Below are 16,683 nucleotides of genomic sequence, written 5' to 3' on the forward strand. Positions count from 1 at the left end.
AATCTAGGATGAATCATAGGCGATAAGATCTTTGATATCAGTCTTAAGAATATTTTCATGGATCTGTTTCGGGCTAGAGAAACAAAAGCAAATTTATGGGACTATATAGAACTAAAAACTTTTGCACAGTGAAGGAAACTATTAACAAAATGAAAAAGCTGCCTACAAAATGAGAGAAGAAATCTGCAAATGATTTATCTGAAAGGGAATTAATATTCAAAAGATACAAGGAATTCATACAACTCAATATCATAAAAAATGATTAAAAATGAAGATGATGTAACAGACATTTTTAAAAAAAAAGACATACAGTTGGCCAACAGGTATATGTAAAGGTGTTCAATATTGCTAATTATCAGGGAACCCTGGTGCACTGGTGGTTGGAATGTAAATTGGTGAAGCTACAGCATGGAGATTCCTCAAACAATTAAAAATAGAACCACCATATGATCCAGCTATTCCCCTCTGGGTATATATCTGGATAAAATGAAATCTTTTGAATAGAATATATATATATATGTATATATGTGCATACATACATATATATGCATAGAGTAAGCACTCATTGGGTTAGTGTTGTCAATAATTATCAAGACCTTAAAGTTCGTTATTCCAAATAGTATTTAAAAGAGCATTAAATAGATTTAAAATGTAGTATTTAAAAAACACTGATTTCCCAACCAGTGGTGTTGGTAGAGTCAAAGGAAGTTGAAGTGGATTATCCCAAAGTAGGGAAAATACAGGATTGGAAACATGAGCCACGACAAAAGGACAGACACAGAGGAGGGGGTGCACATTATATGATAAAGTGAGTGCCTTCTTCTATAGAGCTTCAGAAGAGGAAAACAGAAAATTACCTAGGTTTCACAGGTTAAAGAGAAAAAAAAAATCTATAGTAGACCATTAAAAATGGCTGCAGCAATATTTCCAACTAAATAAGCATGGTATTCCAGACCCTTTCCCCTCCCTTCAACCTGACTGGCCTTTTATAATATCATCAACAGATGAATGCACAGAGAATAATTATATCACTTTCGAGGCTAGGTCATGAGGGGTAATAGATTTCACTCTTTTCTTTGAACATTTGTTATAGAACTCTGGTACCATATTGTGGAAGCCCATGCCATGCAGAGAGGGTTCATATAAGTATTTCATCCAACAGTACAACTAAGATTTCAGCTGAGAGGAAGCATCAACTGCTCTGGCTAAAGATTGTAAGCAATATTCAGATGATTCTAGCACCCAGCCTATAAGTCATCCCTGATGACAATTATCAGAGAAAGACAAAATCATACTGTTAATTCATGAATAAAAACTAATGATATCATTGTCTGAAGCCACTAAGTTTAGGGTTACTTTGTTACACAGCAATATATAACTACTAAAAGCCCTGTGAGGTTGTTGAAGAGTAAAAGCATAAGAACTAAAAGAGAAGAAAGTTCTGAAATTAATAGTGCAGGAGTAAAATTTTAAAAAGGGATGAGGGCTCCTGAGAATATAAAAAAGCATGGAGACAGAGAGTTCTATTTTTGTCTTGAGGATGAGAAAGATAGAGATCAAAGGAACAGAGAAGAAAATATGCTTGTGTTATGGACTAGAAAACTAAATATATGATCAAAGTCATATTTTGTCAGATTGGAATGTTTTATCAACATTCAGAACAAACGCTGCTGAGAAATTAAAAGTCTGTCTTAGAAGAAGTAATCACCTCCCAGTCAGGATCTATCTACCTAACAATCAGATATATATTACGTATTTTAAGATTAATGTATTTCTTTCCTTATAGGGTAGCTGTGAACATTGAGTGCCATTTGCACAGGAAGACATTACACATATTCAAAACACTAAACAGACACAGTGAGGAGTTCTTGGTTCTTGGTTACAAAAACAACTACCACCAAGTGAAATTAAAAAGCTATCTCCTTTCAGTTAGTCAATACTAGTTATCTTCCGTCTTTCCACCACAGTCTTCTATGTATATACGTGGTGGACCAGGGAGTTCATTCATTAAAGCTGTTTCAAAGCCTAAGAAAAACTCTTGAAATCTTAAGATTATGGGACTAAATTTTTACATAATGCTATGAGGGGTAAAGGATATCCATTTGGAAATAATTTTATATTTAAATATTTTATATTTAATTGATGATATTTAGCCAAAGAACGAATTTTCCATGAGGAAATGCTGAAAAGAATACAGCAATATTTTAATGTTAACCTCTCAGACTTTATCAGAATTTTATCAGCTTTTGAAAAGTTACAAGATATATGTTGTTATACTTCATTTTATAAATTTTAGTCCCCACCTCCACACACACACACACACACCCCTGTACATTATCATCCGTTCATGAAGTAATTCAATTTATTCAAGTATGTGTTCTAGGCTCAGAAAATAATAAGTAAATATGGAATACTGTCTAACCGATCATATAAACTCAGAAGGCTAAAAGTGATGTTTGCCCTATAGTTTCCACCACGTCAAATGAAATTCTTCTTTTACAAGTCTGGTGCCCATTAATAGTAATGAGTTCAAGGACAACTTTTTCAGGGGAAAAATATTAGGATTTTTATTTTGTAGGAGTTATTGCTTCTCAAGAAGTAGGCATGATGGGATTAGAGAATTTTAGCTCTTTGCAATCCTGCGCCCGAAGGGAAAATTGTCAGTCCTTAAATACAAAATGATGTTTGCCTTAATGCATGCTATTTATGTTCTATTAGAAAACAGAGTAAAGTCTGAGAAAATTGCTCCTTGAAAGAGCTAAGCTCAAATATACCCTGTATATCAAGTATAGTCATCAAGTCCACTGTCCTAGATAAGGAAACAGATACCTCTAAAATCAAATTTAATGTACGAGTGATAGAAAATAAATCGCTTTTCTTCCAATCTTACTCAATTGATATCTCATTAAAAGGTACAATTTAATTTATTGTTTCATATTGTTTTTAAAGTTATTTTTTAGCTTGATGAAGAATTGCACTGAATGGAGACACAATTTGGCATCAAAATGTATAAACTGTTTGCAAATTCTTTGTCTTTAATGTATTGCAGGACATTTCTAAAATTACTCCTGAACTTAGGCAGCATAAAGTTGATAGAGTTGCTGGGTCAGCCTGGCTATAATGAAGTAGACTGTGAAAAAATGGAATTTTCGATCACTGTAATCAAATCAGCATACTAAAGCAATCAAGTGTGATCATATCTATTGAAAGGGATATTTATAATGACACTTTGGTAATTCTTCCACTGAGATTTTATAGGCAGCCTCTGAAACTGTAAGAGCATTGAATATCAAAAACAAAATAGGATAACAAAAGTACTTACAGATTAAAGGAAAAACATTTGTTAAGTTCAACTTTCCAGAATTTCATTTTCAGTTTTTTTCACTAACTAAAAGTTGAAGCCATATGTTCAAAAATGTTACTGTGTTTAAAAAATAAGTGCATAGTTCCTCCCCATAAAACACATTTCAAAGTCCCAAGATGGAGTAATTAGAGAGTTTCTGCCTAGAATTCTGTAAATTGTCACACCTGTCTAGTTGAACAAAGAATTAAGACATGCAGGCTTCAACAGAATTCAAGAACTTGTTAAAAAAAGACTTACACTGTACCAGCAGAAATTACTCAATGGAGGAAAAACATCAGTCATTTTCAGGCAGTCATCAAGTGATTTTTAAATCACTGAAACTGACAAATCAGAAGTGGAAAATTATCACAATTATATAGGCAGTGTTATTGCAATGTATAGAACATCTGTCACTAATGATAGCCAATTCAACATTCTACAAGGGGAGGCGTTGGTGTGTTTAACATTACAAGGCTAAAAGTAGTTATTATACTTTCCTCACTTTAAAAACAAAGCAATCATGCAATTTTCATAGTTGGCATGTAAACTGAACACAGTCTGAGTCAGATAAGCAGATATTCATGTTACCTACATGGCTGTTTGTAGCAAGACTGTACCTTTCATTTTTAAGAGATGGTATATTTCTTTCAATATTCCTCTCAGTATCCTAATAAAACATGCAATGGAAACTGTGTTCCTTTTATTTTTATATAAGGCAACAGAGGTATATAATACTCAGATATAACTCTTGGGCTCCAGATTGACAAAAAGGTTGTTTCATACCTATTCTGACATACAACTGTCTGAAGTGAATCATAGCACTTTGAAATTTCTTTAAGATTAAGAACAACCCCATTTTAGCTCCTCATTATGAAACATTTATTCAATACCTTAAATTTGCTATATGATGGGCCTATAAATTTAAATAGGTCATAGATTTTGCTGCCAAGACCTTTGTAAATCAGTAGGAGGAACAGTGGAAGTAAATTTCGGAGCAGTAGGGTAAGGAAGGAAGACTTCATTCTATAGCAGGTAAAAAAATAAAGAATGAACAACAGAAGAGAAAATGTGAATGTGTATGATTTATTCATCATACAACCCTCAAACAATTAGATTACAGAGAAATTTTGAAAAATAAGTTATAAAAGTAGATAAAAGATGTGATTGTATAAATACTCAAATGCTGGAAAAAAAACAGAGACTGGTTTAAACTGTATTAGTAAAATAGAAAAAATAAGTATTGAATGGAGTGTTTCTATGTCAAGCAATAGCAAAAGTAACAGCTAAAATTGATGGAATGCTTATTATGTGTCTGTCATTTTAGTAAGCATTTAACATATACTATTTCATTTAGTCCACAGGAAAAAAAATGAGATGAGTATTGAAAATCATCAAAATTTTACAGATTGGGAAATTAAAATTTAGAGAGCTTAAATAATATTTGAAAAGTCAGAGAGGGAAAGGGTTGTGGAGATGGTCTTGGAACAAAATCTGCTTAACTCTAATGGTCATGCTTTATTAAGCACACCTAGGCTGTAATTCTTATTAATTCTACATAGCAACAAGCAAGGTTTGCAGTATTTCCTTCATCCTGTAGATGAGGTAACCAAACATAGACGGCTAAAATTTGTATATTAGCGTAATATAATTTAATGACCAAATCTATATAACTCTCAAGTCTATATTTCTGCTATGTAACATAAACAAAGAGAATGTAGAATCTTTTGAAAAAGAAAATAGCATTTACAAAGATATATTTAGAAAATTAAATTAGTTGTACCAAGTAAAATTACTTGGGCAGGGAATAACATTTTTTTTATAGCTACTCATTCTTTTCTCCCAAAAGTTCAGCCCTGACAGGGCTCCATTTACCAAAGCTACCTCATTTACAGTTGTAAATTTCATTTAAAAGTAATTACTACCACATAGAAAGTGGGGTTAGAATTGCTTTGCCAGATTAAACTTTATGCCTAATTATACACACTTGATGCTTAAAATGACATATATCTGAGGTACTCTTTTAGGCTTCCTGTGAAGTTATCTATTTCACCATAAAGAGAGAAAAAATCTTGGAGATTAAGAAAATAAAACAAAACAAACCTACAAAAAAATACAAGAGAGCAAACAAGAGAAATACTGACAGTTGTAATTGTGGTACTGGTGGAATAGGTTTTCACATTAACATACAGAAAATTGTATAACTGCATAAAAACACTCAAGCAAAAACTACACAAAGTCCTTGAAGAGTGAAAAAAACAAGATAGAATGTAAAAAGCAGCCATGTTGTAATTATAGATCAATATCCCACACAAATATAATTGGAAAATTATCAAAATTTTTACCAATTAAACACAGAGCATGTAAAAATAATTTACCATGTCCAATTGAGATATAGGCAGACAGGAACGCTAGGTTGGTTTAGGTTTGAAAATCTGTAATTTGTGAATTAATTGAAGACATTCTAAAACCCTAAAATTAACTTGAGACATAAAATCATCTCAGTAGGTTAAGTAAAAAATTTGACAAAATTCATCATCCAATTCTCATCAAAAAATTATCAACAGACTCTAAATGGAGATTCCCTTTATTTGACAAAGGGTGTCTATATAAAACCCATAGCTAACTAGACTTAATGATGAAATACTGAATATTTTTCTTTTAGCATCAAGAAAATGGGAAGGATGTCCTCTTTGTTATCAAACACTGTATTGGAGGGCCTAGCCAGGGCAGTAAGATAATCAGATAAAATCCTAGGTATAATATTAGAAAAGAATTTACAAAACTAACTTTACAGATCATAAAATTGCTTAGAAAGAAAATCCTAAGGAATCTAGGGGGGAATTAGAACAAATAAATGCATTTAACAATGACTTAGTTTACAAAGTAACATAAACAGCATTTTTAAGTCTATAATATAACAGCAAATGATTAGAAAAAAGTTAAAAACAATTATACTCATATCATGATAAAAATATTAAAATACTTTAAAATTGAAATTATTCTTAATGTGCAATTCCCTTCCCCTAAAAACCATATAGAATATTCCTGAGTGATTATCAAAACCCTAAAAAATTAGAGTTCATGTTCATATATTAGAAATTGAACATAAGTGGTTATCCTTCCAAAATTGAATGATAAATTCAAAACAGTCCTAACTAAACACAAGCAGAAAGTTTTAGATAAATTTTCAAGTGATTCTAAGATTTATATGGAAAAGCAAAGGATATAGAATAGCCAAAACAATATGGTTAAAAAAAAGCTGAAAAACTCATACTATATGACCTCAAGTTTCATTGTATTTCTATAAAAATCAAGAAATGTAGAAACAGACAAACACTTATATGTTTAAATGATTTTTGACAAAATGCGAAGCAAATCATGGATAAAGAGTTTTCGGGAGTCCCCATTGTGGCACAGAGGAAGTGAATCCATCCGACAAGCCACAGACTCAACATATTTGCAACATACATACACCATTAATTACTTCTAGCCAGAATATATAAAATTTTTCTACAAATTAATAGAGATGATGACAAAGTGAGTAACCCATTCTGATTCTCAAGGTCTACAGTATGCTATGAAAATTACACTAACACTGCATCAGTATTATTTAGTTAACTTCCCTGAATAAACCAGAGATGCAACATAACATTGGTTTAAGATCAGTATCACTAGAAAAAAATAATTCAAGTTTTGATTCTATTTTCACCTTTTCCTCAAAAAGTAAAATCGAAATGAGAATAACTGTTTCATGGACTTGTTCTCTGACAAAAAGCAAGGCATATAATAGATAGTAGTTAATAAATATTCTTTTTATTGAATGATAATGAGAGGGCGTTCAAATTGCAGAACAACATATATGTTGTATAACTTTAGCTGAATTATATGTTTTATTGAACATACAAGTGCTATCATTTGTATTTAGGTTATACTTTCATTCATTCATCAACACAAGAGATCAAAAAACCTTCATGATTATCCTGAGATCTCATAATTATCAATAATTTTTTATTCATTAATAATCTATATCAGATACTTAATGACATACAAATTGTCTTGAGAAAATTTATAGTGGGATGAGAAGCATTTGGATGCATTATTTATTTATTTATGTAGGCCACGCCTATGGCATAGAAGTTCTCTGGCCTAGGATCAAACCTGCCACTGCAGAAACAATATGGGATCCTAAACCTGCTCTGCCACAGAAGGAATTCCTGAATACATTATTTAGCCACTTAAGGCACTATCATAATGGAAAGGTGCAAACAACAACAACAACAACAAACAAACTCAGAAAGCATAAAGGAAGCTTCAGACCTTCATCAGGTAGGAGTAGGGTAGCAAAGGAAATCCTTTGTGTTAGTAACTGGATACAGAGCCTTTGCTTTTTAGTGTTATGTTACAGTGGATTATGCTGTGTTCAGAACTACAAGTTGCCATCAATGCTGATAATGATCACAATGATCAGAGAATCAAGAAAAAAAATACCACAAAATAAACTTTGACAATGTAAATAACAATTCAAAATATATAAACACTTTTCTGGTCAACACCTAAAAGAATTATGTGCATCGTTAAGTGTGTAACTTGTGTAATATTTGCCATAATTTTAACTACGAATCATTATGAATGCTAAGCTTTAGAATACCTGTAGTGTTCTTACTGGCTGGTTTAACATGATTAGCCATCCACAACACTTAACAAATTACACTGATGAGAATGGGACTAGTTCAATTCTCTACATGGCAGGGGGTTAGAGCCGGGGTGGAATTGACTGAGATTAGTTTTCCAACCTCTATCAGAATTGAGTTTCAAAATAGGATTAAAGTTCAATTATTAAAAATGAAAAATGTTATATCTGATTTAGCTCCTGCTAACTTCTCTTTCCATGGACAAAATGATATTCTCCATAAATTCTACCCACTGGTATGGATTTTGAAAATGGGGAAATTTACCTTGAAAAATATTGTCTACCTTCTGCTTTAAACTGCTAATGAAATATCTTAGAGCATTCTTCAATAATCAAATCAGACCTCTTGCTATCTATCAGAATGGTACCTGGGGTTATCACTTCCTGAAAAATGATTATTCCTCCAAAGTTATGCCAGAGTTTCCAAGAATCATTCATCTTGAGTATAGAGATCACAGCATGCCTTGTAAATAAACCTTGTTGAATCTTGAAACTAAAATTATTTTTTTTTGCTGTAGTCCTAAACTAAGAGTGAGAGCTTATTTTCTGATGATCATTTGTTCCTATATCAAAATCACATCTGAAAAATTTTGAAAATAAGTCAGTAACTGACCATATATAGAATGAGAATTTTGAGTTCCTTCAATTGCTCCAAAAAATATATTAATTTTTGCAATAAACCTTATGAAGTTACAAAATTAGTGAAAATCACTTTATAACAGACACATAAATCATTTAACATTTTCAAGTTTGGAATTAAACTGAAGAATACATTTTCATATAGTTTTAGATTAGACCTTTATTTCTTAATTTCACTTTTATAATGTCTGAGACTGCAGTTTTACCTCATGGTTAATTAGTCTTTTTCATCCTCTTCTATAATATTTGAGGTGTCTTAAAAATTAGGAATATGTTTTTTTCTGAAGTCTTACTAGTTTTAAAATAGGATTGATATATTCCACACATTCTTTGCAGTCTTGATTTAAATTTTCATTAGATGTAGTCTAGTAAATTGTTTCTAGAATGATAGCCATACCCACCCAAAAGACTTTTGAGTTCCAAAATTATCAGTTTGGAGTGAAGCTCAAGAGCACCAGGAATTTCCTATAAGGTTAATTTATGTAATAATAACATTATTCCAAAGACATTGGAAATATAAAGTTTCTGACTATAATATGACTCTTTGGAACACCACAATCTCAACTTATTTGTGAATTCTGTTTCATACATCAGATCTTGTGTATTAATATATATGGATCATTACAGTGGGCAAAAAGATTATACATATGTTAGTTCCTAAAGGTTTTTGAAGAAACTGAATAGAAAATATGTATAAATGAATAGGTATATGGAGAGACACATTCATAGGCAGAGAGTTGATAGATAGATACATATATACATTCATGAACACGCATACACTTTATTAGTTTTAAAAATGTGATTCTCCTTATATGTTTTTGGCTAAGGCTTTAAGTCACAGAAAAATACAATACATATCAAACATATTCTAATCTGTTATAGTTACTAGGTCTTCCAATAGTGTCTTCATCCTATTTTGTCCACAATAACAGCAGTTTATGCTCAGAGTGTCAGACAAAACATTGCTGAAATATAAGTGCTCCCAGATAATCAATTTACCATTTGTCCTATATTTTCTAACCAAGATCTATTATTTTCAATTATATAAAAGTAAACAAATGTATTTGATAGATCTCTACTTTGCACCTTAAATTCTGCCATGGTCTTTTCTAGGATATATAAGCAGTATTTTATTTTATTTTTTTAGTTTTTAATTTTAGGGGGGCTATGCCCTGAGGCATGTGGAAGTTCCTGGATCAGGAATCAAACCAGTACCACAGCAGTGACAACACTGGATCCTTAACCTGCTGAGCCACGTGGGAATTGCAGCAGTATTTTATTTTTAACATGAAGATAGACTTGTAAGTTAATCACTGATTACTTACCTCACTTTTCCCAATCCTTTTCAAACTCAATGTGTATTACATCATTTAAGGACAGCTTGTGGATGTTGAAAACCAAGCTGCCATAAATAGCTGCCTCCTTCTTACCTGAGCAGGAGTGGAAGAATCTGATGTTGCCCTGGGAGCCCAAAGCTGCTGATGGCAAGGAGGCTGGGTCGATGGGACCACAGGAAATTTTGAGCTGTGTCTAGGTTTTATATGAGAGCCAAGTGGAGGCAAAACATCCGTCATGGAGTGCAGAGAGGATTGTCCATAGGTCCTTGCTATGGAACTGGTCATTTTTTATAGGGTATAAATCATGGGTTGGTAAACTATTAACTGTGAGTCAAGTTACACCTATTTTTGTAAAGAAAGTTTTACTGAACGTAAAGAACTATACTCATTTACATACTATGGATGTTTTCCCACTACAATAGCAGAGGTGAGTTATTGTGATAGAGACCATATGGTTCAGAAAGTGAAATATTTACTATCTGATCTTTCACAGAAAAAGTTTGCCAGCTCCTGGTATAAATATACAACTATTTGCATATTTTAATGTGCACCTATATTTATTTCATATTTTATAATAAATACTTAAACCCCAACAATATCAGAAAATTTAAATTTTTAATAAAAATGTATCTTTCAAATGTATGTTTCCTTAGAACTTTGGTAATAAATATGGAATTTGCTGCTAAACTATCACACTTTTTTTTTTTTAATGGCTGCACCTGAGGCATATGGAAGTTCCCAGGCCAGGGTCAAATCAGAGCTAAAGCTGAAGGCCTACACCACAGCCACAGCAATACCAGACCTGAGTTGCATCTGTGAGCTACACTGAAGATTTTGGCAACACTGAATCCTTAACCCATAGAACAAGGCCAGGGATTGAAGCTACATCCTCACAGAGATAATGTCGGGTCCTTAACTCACTGAGCCACAGTGGGAACTCCTAAACTATGTCACTTTTTATGATCCATCAAGTGACTACAGTTACATCGCTGACTACCTAAAACAAGACACCTGTTGGTTCAAGAACCAGCAGCATATATTAAATGTTAACATTTTAGAAGATCCTCTGCCACTGAGGAGTTAGGTTCATATGCAGACATTCTTACCTATCACTCTGTGAAGTATGCACTTTCATTTAGATCAAATGTCTACCTTAAAATTATTCTCTCCATTTTTTTATTGATAGTTTCTCTGTACATACAAAAAGTGAAATGATCATTGTAAATGTGTTGGCTTAATCAGCAGAATAAATTCACACACAGTTAAAAACTGTCAGCCCAACATTAGTAAAATCAGAGGCTTCAAATAGATTAGTTAAGTTCAATAATAGTTGGACATTTCCACACAAATCATTGAATTAAAATAGAGCTGTACAAGTTTATTCTGTTAAAGCAAGACTTCTGAAGATATTAGGAATGTTAGTGAAAACTCATTTAAAAAAAAAGTTCAGTAAAAATGTTCAAAGATTAAGTTACTTATTCTTATGCTAAAGTTATATAAATTTAAATTTATCCTAATATACACATTTTTTGATTAAGTTGATAAAAGTATGAAAAAGAAATGGACTTGGAATTTTTTGTGGTTCATATTTTACTCATTTTAAAATAAAACTAGTTTGTGCTGTTCACACAAGTGGACTAGAATCTATAATTGCAAAATTTACAAATAATTAAAAATTGTCACAGGACAACAGACTAATACTTTTATGATAAAGCTGATATTAAGAAAGAAAAGTAACATAGAAAAATGTACTTTCTCTTGCTGCTGTCCATTAACATTTGAAGAAATATTTAAACTTGTGAAGAATTACTGAAAATACATCCAAGTATCTCAGGGAGATTTTGACATTTTAGTGAAAGAATATTGTAAATTCGTTTGCATCTCATTCAAAATCAGTTATAATCATTTAATCAAAAAGTAATAAATTAAGCACAAAAAGGTCACTTTAGAAAGTTTCAGGGAATTATACTTATGTTTAAAAAGACAAAATTTATTTCTACATCATACAATGAAGATATTTAAGTTTGACAAATTCAAAATTGCTAGAGATTATAAATGTTATAATTGGGCTTTGGAAGAGTTGGACTTGTGGGAAGAAATATTTGAAGGCTGTCCTGTATTTTACAGATAATTTCATGTGCTAGAACATAGTGGATATCAATTGAGAAGGCCTGCAACTTTGTAGTACCTAAGTTTCATAAAATTTTCAAAGGAATCATATGTGGAGAAAATTTATTTCATGAAGAGTCTCTGAAAATGTTTGTCAAAAAGAATTCTGAATAGAATAAAAATATAGCTTCTATGGAAATATTTCATCCATAAATCTTAAATAAAAAAATCAAATTGACAGTACTTAACATTTACCAGATTTGCATTTGAGATTAATAGGAATCTTAACATGTGTTCAGTGAAAATAGTGAGGTAGCTTAAGATGGCATAATTAGAGGTCAATTGAAGGAATTAATGACTTCAGATTTTAATCATAAATCCAACTTTGAAGAGGGCACAAATAGCTTTATAAAAAATTATATATGACTATATTGAAAAAATATTTATCCTTCAGAAAAAATACTAGCAACATAATTTTAGAGATATGTCTAAACATAGCTTTACTTAAATTATTAGTTTTGTAATGTTTCAGATAATATAGAGTATGCTTTAAAATGTCTTTTTTGGGGCGGGGGGGCTCTCCTGCAGAATGTAGAAGTTCCAGGGCAAGGGATTTAACCCATGCCACAGCAGCCACCTGAGCCACTGAAGTCACAATGGCAGATCCTTAATTCACTGAGCCTCAAGAAAATGCCTAAAATGTCCTTTTGATTTGCAGAAATGAAGTTACAATTAATTTCTTTGGATAGAGTTTTATTTAAACAATTTTTTTTGCATAGAGCTATTTTATATGTCTGCCATTTACTGAAACCAATTTGCTAGAGAAAAACAACATATTTTAAATATTAAAAAATGATAACACTTTTAGCTACCTCTCTTGTTCTCAAATGCTGGGTTTTGGAAGATAAATTTTATGGTCTTCATACATTTGCAGGATATGGTAAGGTATCCTAAAACATCTCACAACTCATAATCTTTCTCAAAGCTATAAATGGCCTGCGGGGAAAAACGACCTGAAAACATTTATCTGAAGACAGCTGGAGTTCTTACTGCCTGCATTGCCACCAAGCCCTTCTACTACTGGTAGTGGTTGATGCACTCTACCAAACTTTCATCTCGCTTTCAGCTACATTAGGTGGAAGGATCTGCCAGAGAAACACACAGGGGTCCTGTTCTCTGCAGTTTGGGAGTTACGAATCTTTTGTTTCACTCCCTCAAAAAGAATTTTTAGGTGTCTAGTTGTGGCTGGAGACACCATTATCTAAAGACATTTTAAATAAGGATAAATACAATGATGGTGAGCTATAATTTCTGGAAAATAGGGAAGGAAGAGTTCAAGATGAGATAGGAATGGTTTAAACACAATTTCATTGTTAAATATTTGATCAGTAGTTAAGAAACTATTAAACAATGATTTTATTTCACATTTTTAAATTCATTTGAGAAGGAATAAAACATTTTTATTCTTCATGAAAGGGGATGTGTCCATAATGACATGTTACCTAAGGAAATAAGTTAGATATAATTATGCAGATTATGTGCAAAATGTGAATTATTTCTAAATACATTTTAGAACCTAAGAGTAAAATATATTTTATTATAGCACAAAAAAACCTGTTCAACTGATATTCAAATTCTTCATATATTATGAAATATTTAGCAGCATAAACATTTAATTGTTAACCAAATTGACCTTGTAAATTTATCTCGAAAAATAGTCAAAGTATAGAACCATTACAATACTATTTTTCAGTAACAAATGAAACATTTCAAGTTTAATTTGAAATAAGCATAACAAAATTAAAATTACCAGTTTGTATGTATATATACATATATATGCATTTTTACCTGAAAATGGTTCCTCGCATTCACAAATGAAACTATTTGAAGTAACATTACTGCAGTTCCCATGAAAATGGATATGTGGTTGACATTTGCCAATTATTTCTGAACAATTTATGCCTATAAAAGTGAAAGAAAAATAATGTCTCAACTAGATTAAAATATTTACATCATACTTATATAGTTAATTATGGTCATCAATTTCCCCCAATTTTTTAATAATTAATAACATCAAAATTTTGAATACTGTAATTCTACTTAAGAACCAGTGTTTCAGGATGGTGTATTTAAGTGGAAACAAAAAAATAATTTCAATAAACATGACATCAGTTTTTCCATCTTCTGACCCTATAGTTTAAAGTTCAAATACTTTTCTGATTGTTGATATTTGAGCTTTACTTAATTTTACAAAAATTTTGACCTGTTAATCGTGTTTTGAGAGTAGATAATATTAATACATGTAAGTACCAATTCTTCAACATACACTGGTAGCATTCCCCTGATAAATTAGAACGTGACATATTCAAATGTATATTGTAAATATACTAATTTCAAGAGTTGTATATTGTGTCTTATACTGTCCTATATTGTGTCTTAGCTTTACTACCTAGCCAAGGTAATGATTCATAGAAGGAAAATGTGAAAATATGATACCATCTGAAGAGGAATCAGGGCATAAAATTTCAATCAAGTAAGAAAAATAAGCCCTAGAGATCTGCTGTACAACACTGTACCTCTTGTCAACAATAATATATTTGACACTTGAAATCTAATCTAAATTTATTTGGAGAAAAGAGAAAAGTTTGCTTAAATTCTTTGATGCTATGAACAAACTTCTCAATTCTACATTTCTATATTATCTTTCAAACTTTATCTGTACAAGTTATTGTGGTTCTACTATATAAAAATTCATAACCTCCCAGGACATATTTTTCTATGTAGTTAATCATGTCATATGATATCCTTCACATAAAGGAATGTGTCTACAAAATTCCAGGGCATGGCAAGTGGACAAAGATCACCACAAAACAGTTGCACACAATTTGGCAGTAGCCCAGCCCCCATTCTAATTGAATTCTTATTTTAATTGATGAGCAGTCCTTACCATTATGGCTAGTGCCTTTCATATTCCTTATAGAAAGACATCCCTACCTCACTAATGAAGAACACTTCTTAAAATGTTTAAGAAGCTGGATCTCAGATTAACTGTTATTTCCATAGAAAAATCAAATCAAATAAAACAAATAAAATCTAATCTAATCTAGATATTTTAGGATAAACATATTTTTAAGACATTATTGTGGAGTTCCTATTGTGGCGCAGTGGTTAACGAATCTGACTAGGAACCATGAGGTTGTGGGTTCGATCCCTGGCCTCGCTCAGTGGGTCAAGGATCCAGCGTTGCCACGAGGTGTAGGTCGCAGACGTGGCTTGTATCCCGCGTTGCTGCGGCTCTGGGCTCTGGTGTGGGCTGGAGGCTACAGCTCCGATTCGACCCCTAGCCTGGGAACCTCCATATGCCACGAGAGCGGCCCAAGAAAAGGCAAAAAGACAAAAAGACAAAAAAAAGAAAGAAAGAAAGAAATTCTTGTTAAATAAGCAACATTTTATTTTAGAGAATACCTGAATCCAAAATTAGTCTATTCTAAAAATTTTACCAAATTTTTAAAAATGTTTCTTGTTTTTTGGTCAGGAACAGTTGTGGATTAAATATATTTTGCTATTTTAATAGAATTGTGTTATTTAAAAATAAACTTACCTGTAAATGGTGGATAACAGATACATTCATATCCTTGCTTATTCCACGTCTCTCCTTTATTAATGCAACTGCCATTATGTTTACATGGTTTATAAGAACATGGATCAAGTTCCTGGCAGTATTTTCCAGAGTATGGACCCTGACAATGGCAGCTGTATGTCTTACTCCAAACTTCAGTAAGACATTTACCATGCCCAGAGCAAAGTTCTGAACTCTGATATTCCTGGCAGAACTGCTCTTTTACGGTCACATTTAGTCGAAGTCCCAGTTGACAAAGGGACTTGCCATTTGCCATTACTGTGATAAAATAATGTGTTCCAACACTCAGCCAGTGAGAATTAATAATGTGCATCCCCTTCAGTTTGCAACCAAAAAGTAACTGATCTTCAGTTGTGGTATTTTGCAGACAGTCAATGAATGATGCTTCAGAAACGTTCATCAAATTTATTTCTGGATATTCAAGAGATGGTTCAGAAGAAATTACAAGGATGTCTCCTAATTGAATTTGCAAAGGGCAAATCTGGGGGACAACGTGATTTTCTGAAGTATTTATTTTAGCATTTACATCACCAAACCAGCAATCTCCATAGACACCTAGGCAGATGTTTTCTGTTAGTGTCCAATTCACCACATATGATGAGGGCTGTGTACGCCATTCTTCCACTAAGTGCCGTTTACATGTTGTTTTTCCATTTATAAGCATGCTGTGAAGAACCACCAGGGTCACAAGAGTATTTAATTTGTTAGTCATTTGGGGAAATTTCATTTTACAATCTATCATGAAAGTGTCATAAAGAATTGCTACAAAATGGTCTTTCAATATTGCCAGAAATTTCTAAGCTGAGTTGTTGTTCAGGGATTCCTGGGATCTGGCTTTTTATTCCTGTTTTTTTGTCTATTCCCAAAGTTCAAGTAGATTTAATGACTGGACTTTGATCAAGAAATAGTAGAGTTCAATTGTTTA

The 16,683-nt window shown here is 32.1% G+C and overlaps 1 protein-coding gene across 1 annotated transcript in view; it reads right to left on the reverse strand.

Annotated features, from left to right (window-relative positions):
• EYS (eyes shut homolog (Drosophila)) overlaps positions 1-16,470 on the reverse strand; it is a 1,343,277-nt gene extending 1,326,807 nt beyond the window's left edge. Inside the window, 2 exon segments of the mRNA XM_021084496.1 lie at positions 13,967-14,080; positions 15,720-16,470. Of these exon segments, the coding sequence (XP_020940155.1) occupies positions 13,967-14,080; positions 15,720-16,470 (865 nt within the window).

This window comes from Sus scrofa, chromosome 1, assembly GCF_000003025.6.
Source record: "Sus scrofa isolate TJ Tabasco breed Duroc chromosome 1, Sscrofa11.1, whole genome shotgun sequence".
NCBI classification, from domain to species: domain Eukaryota; kingdom Metazoa; phylum Chordata; class Mammalia; order Artiodactyla; family Suidae; genus Sus; species Sus scrofa.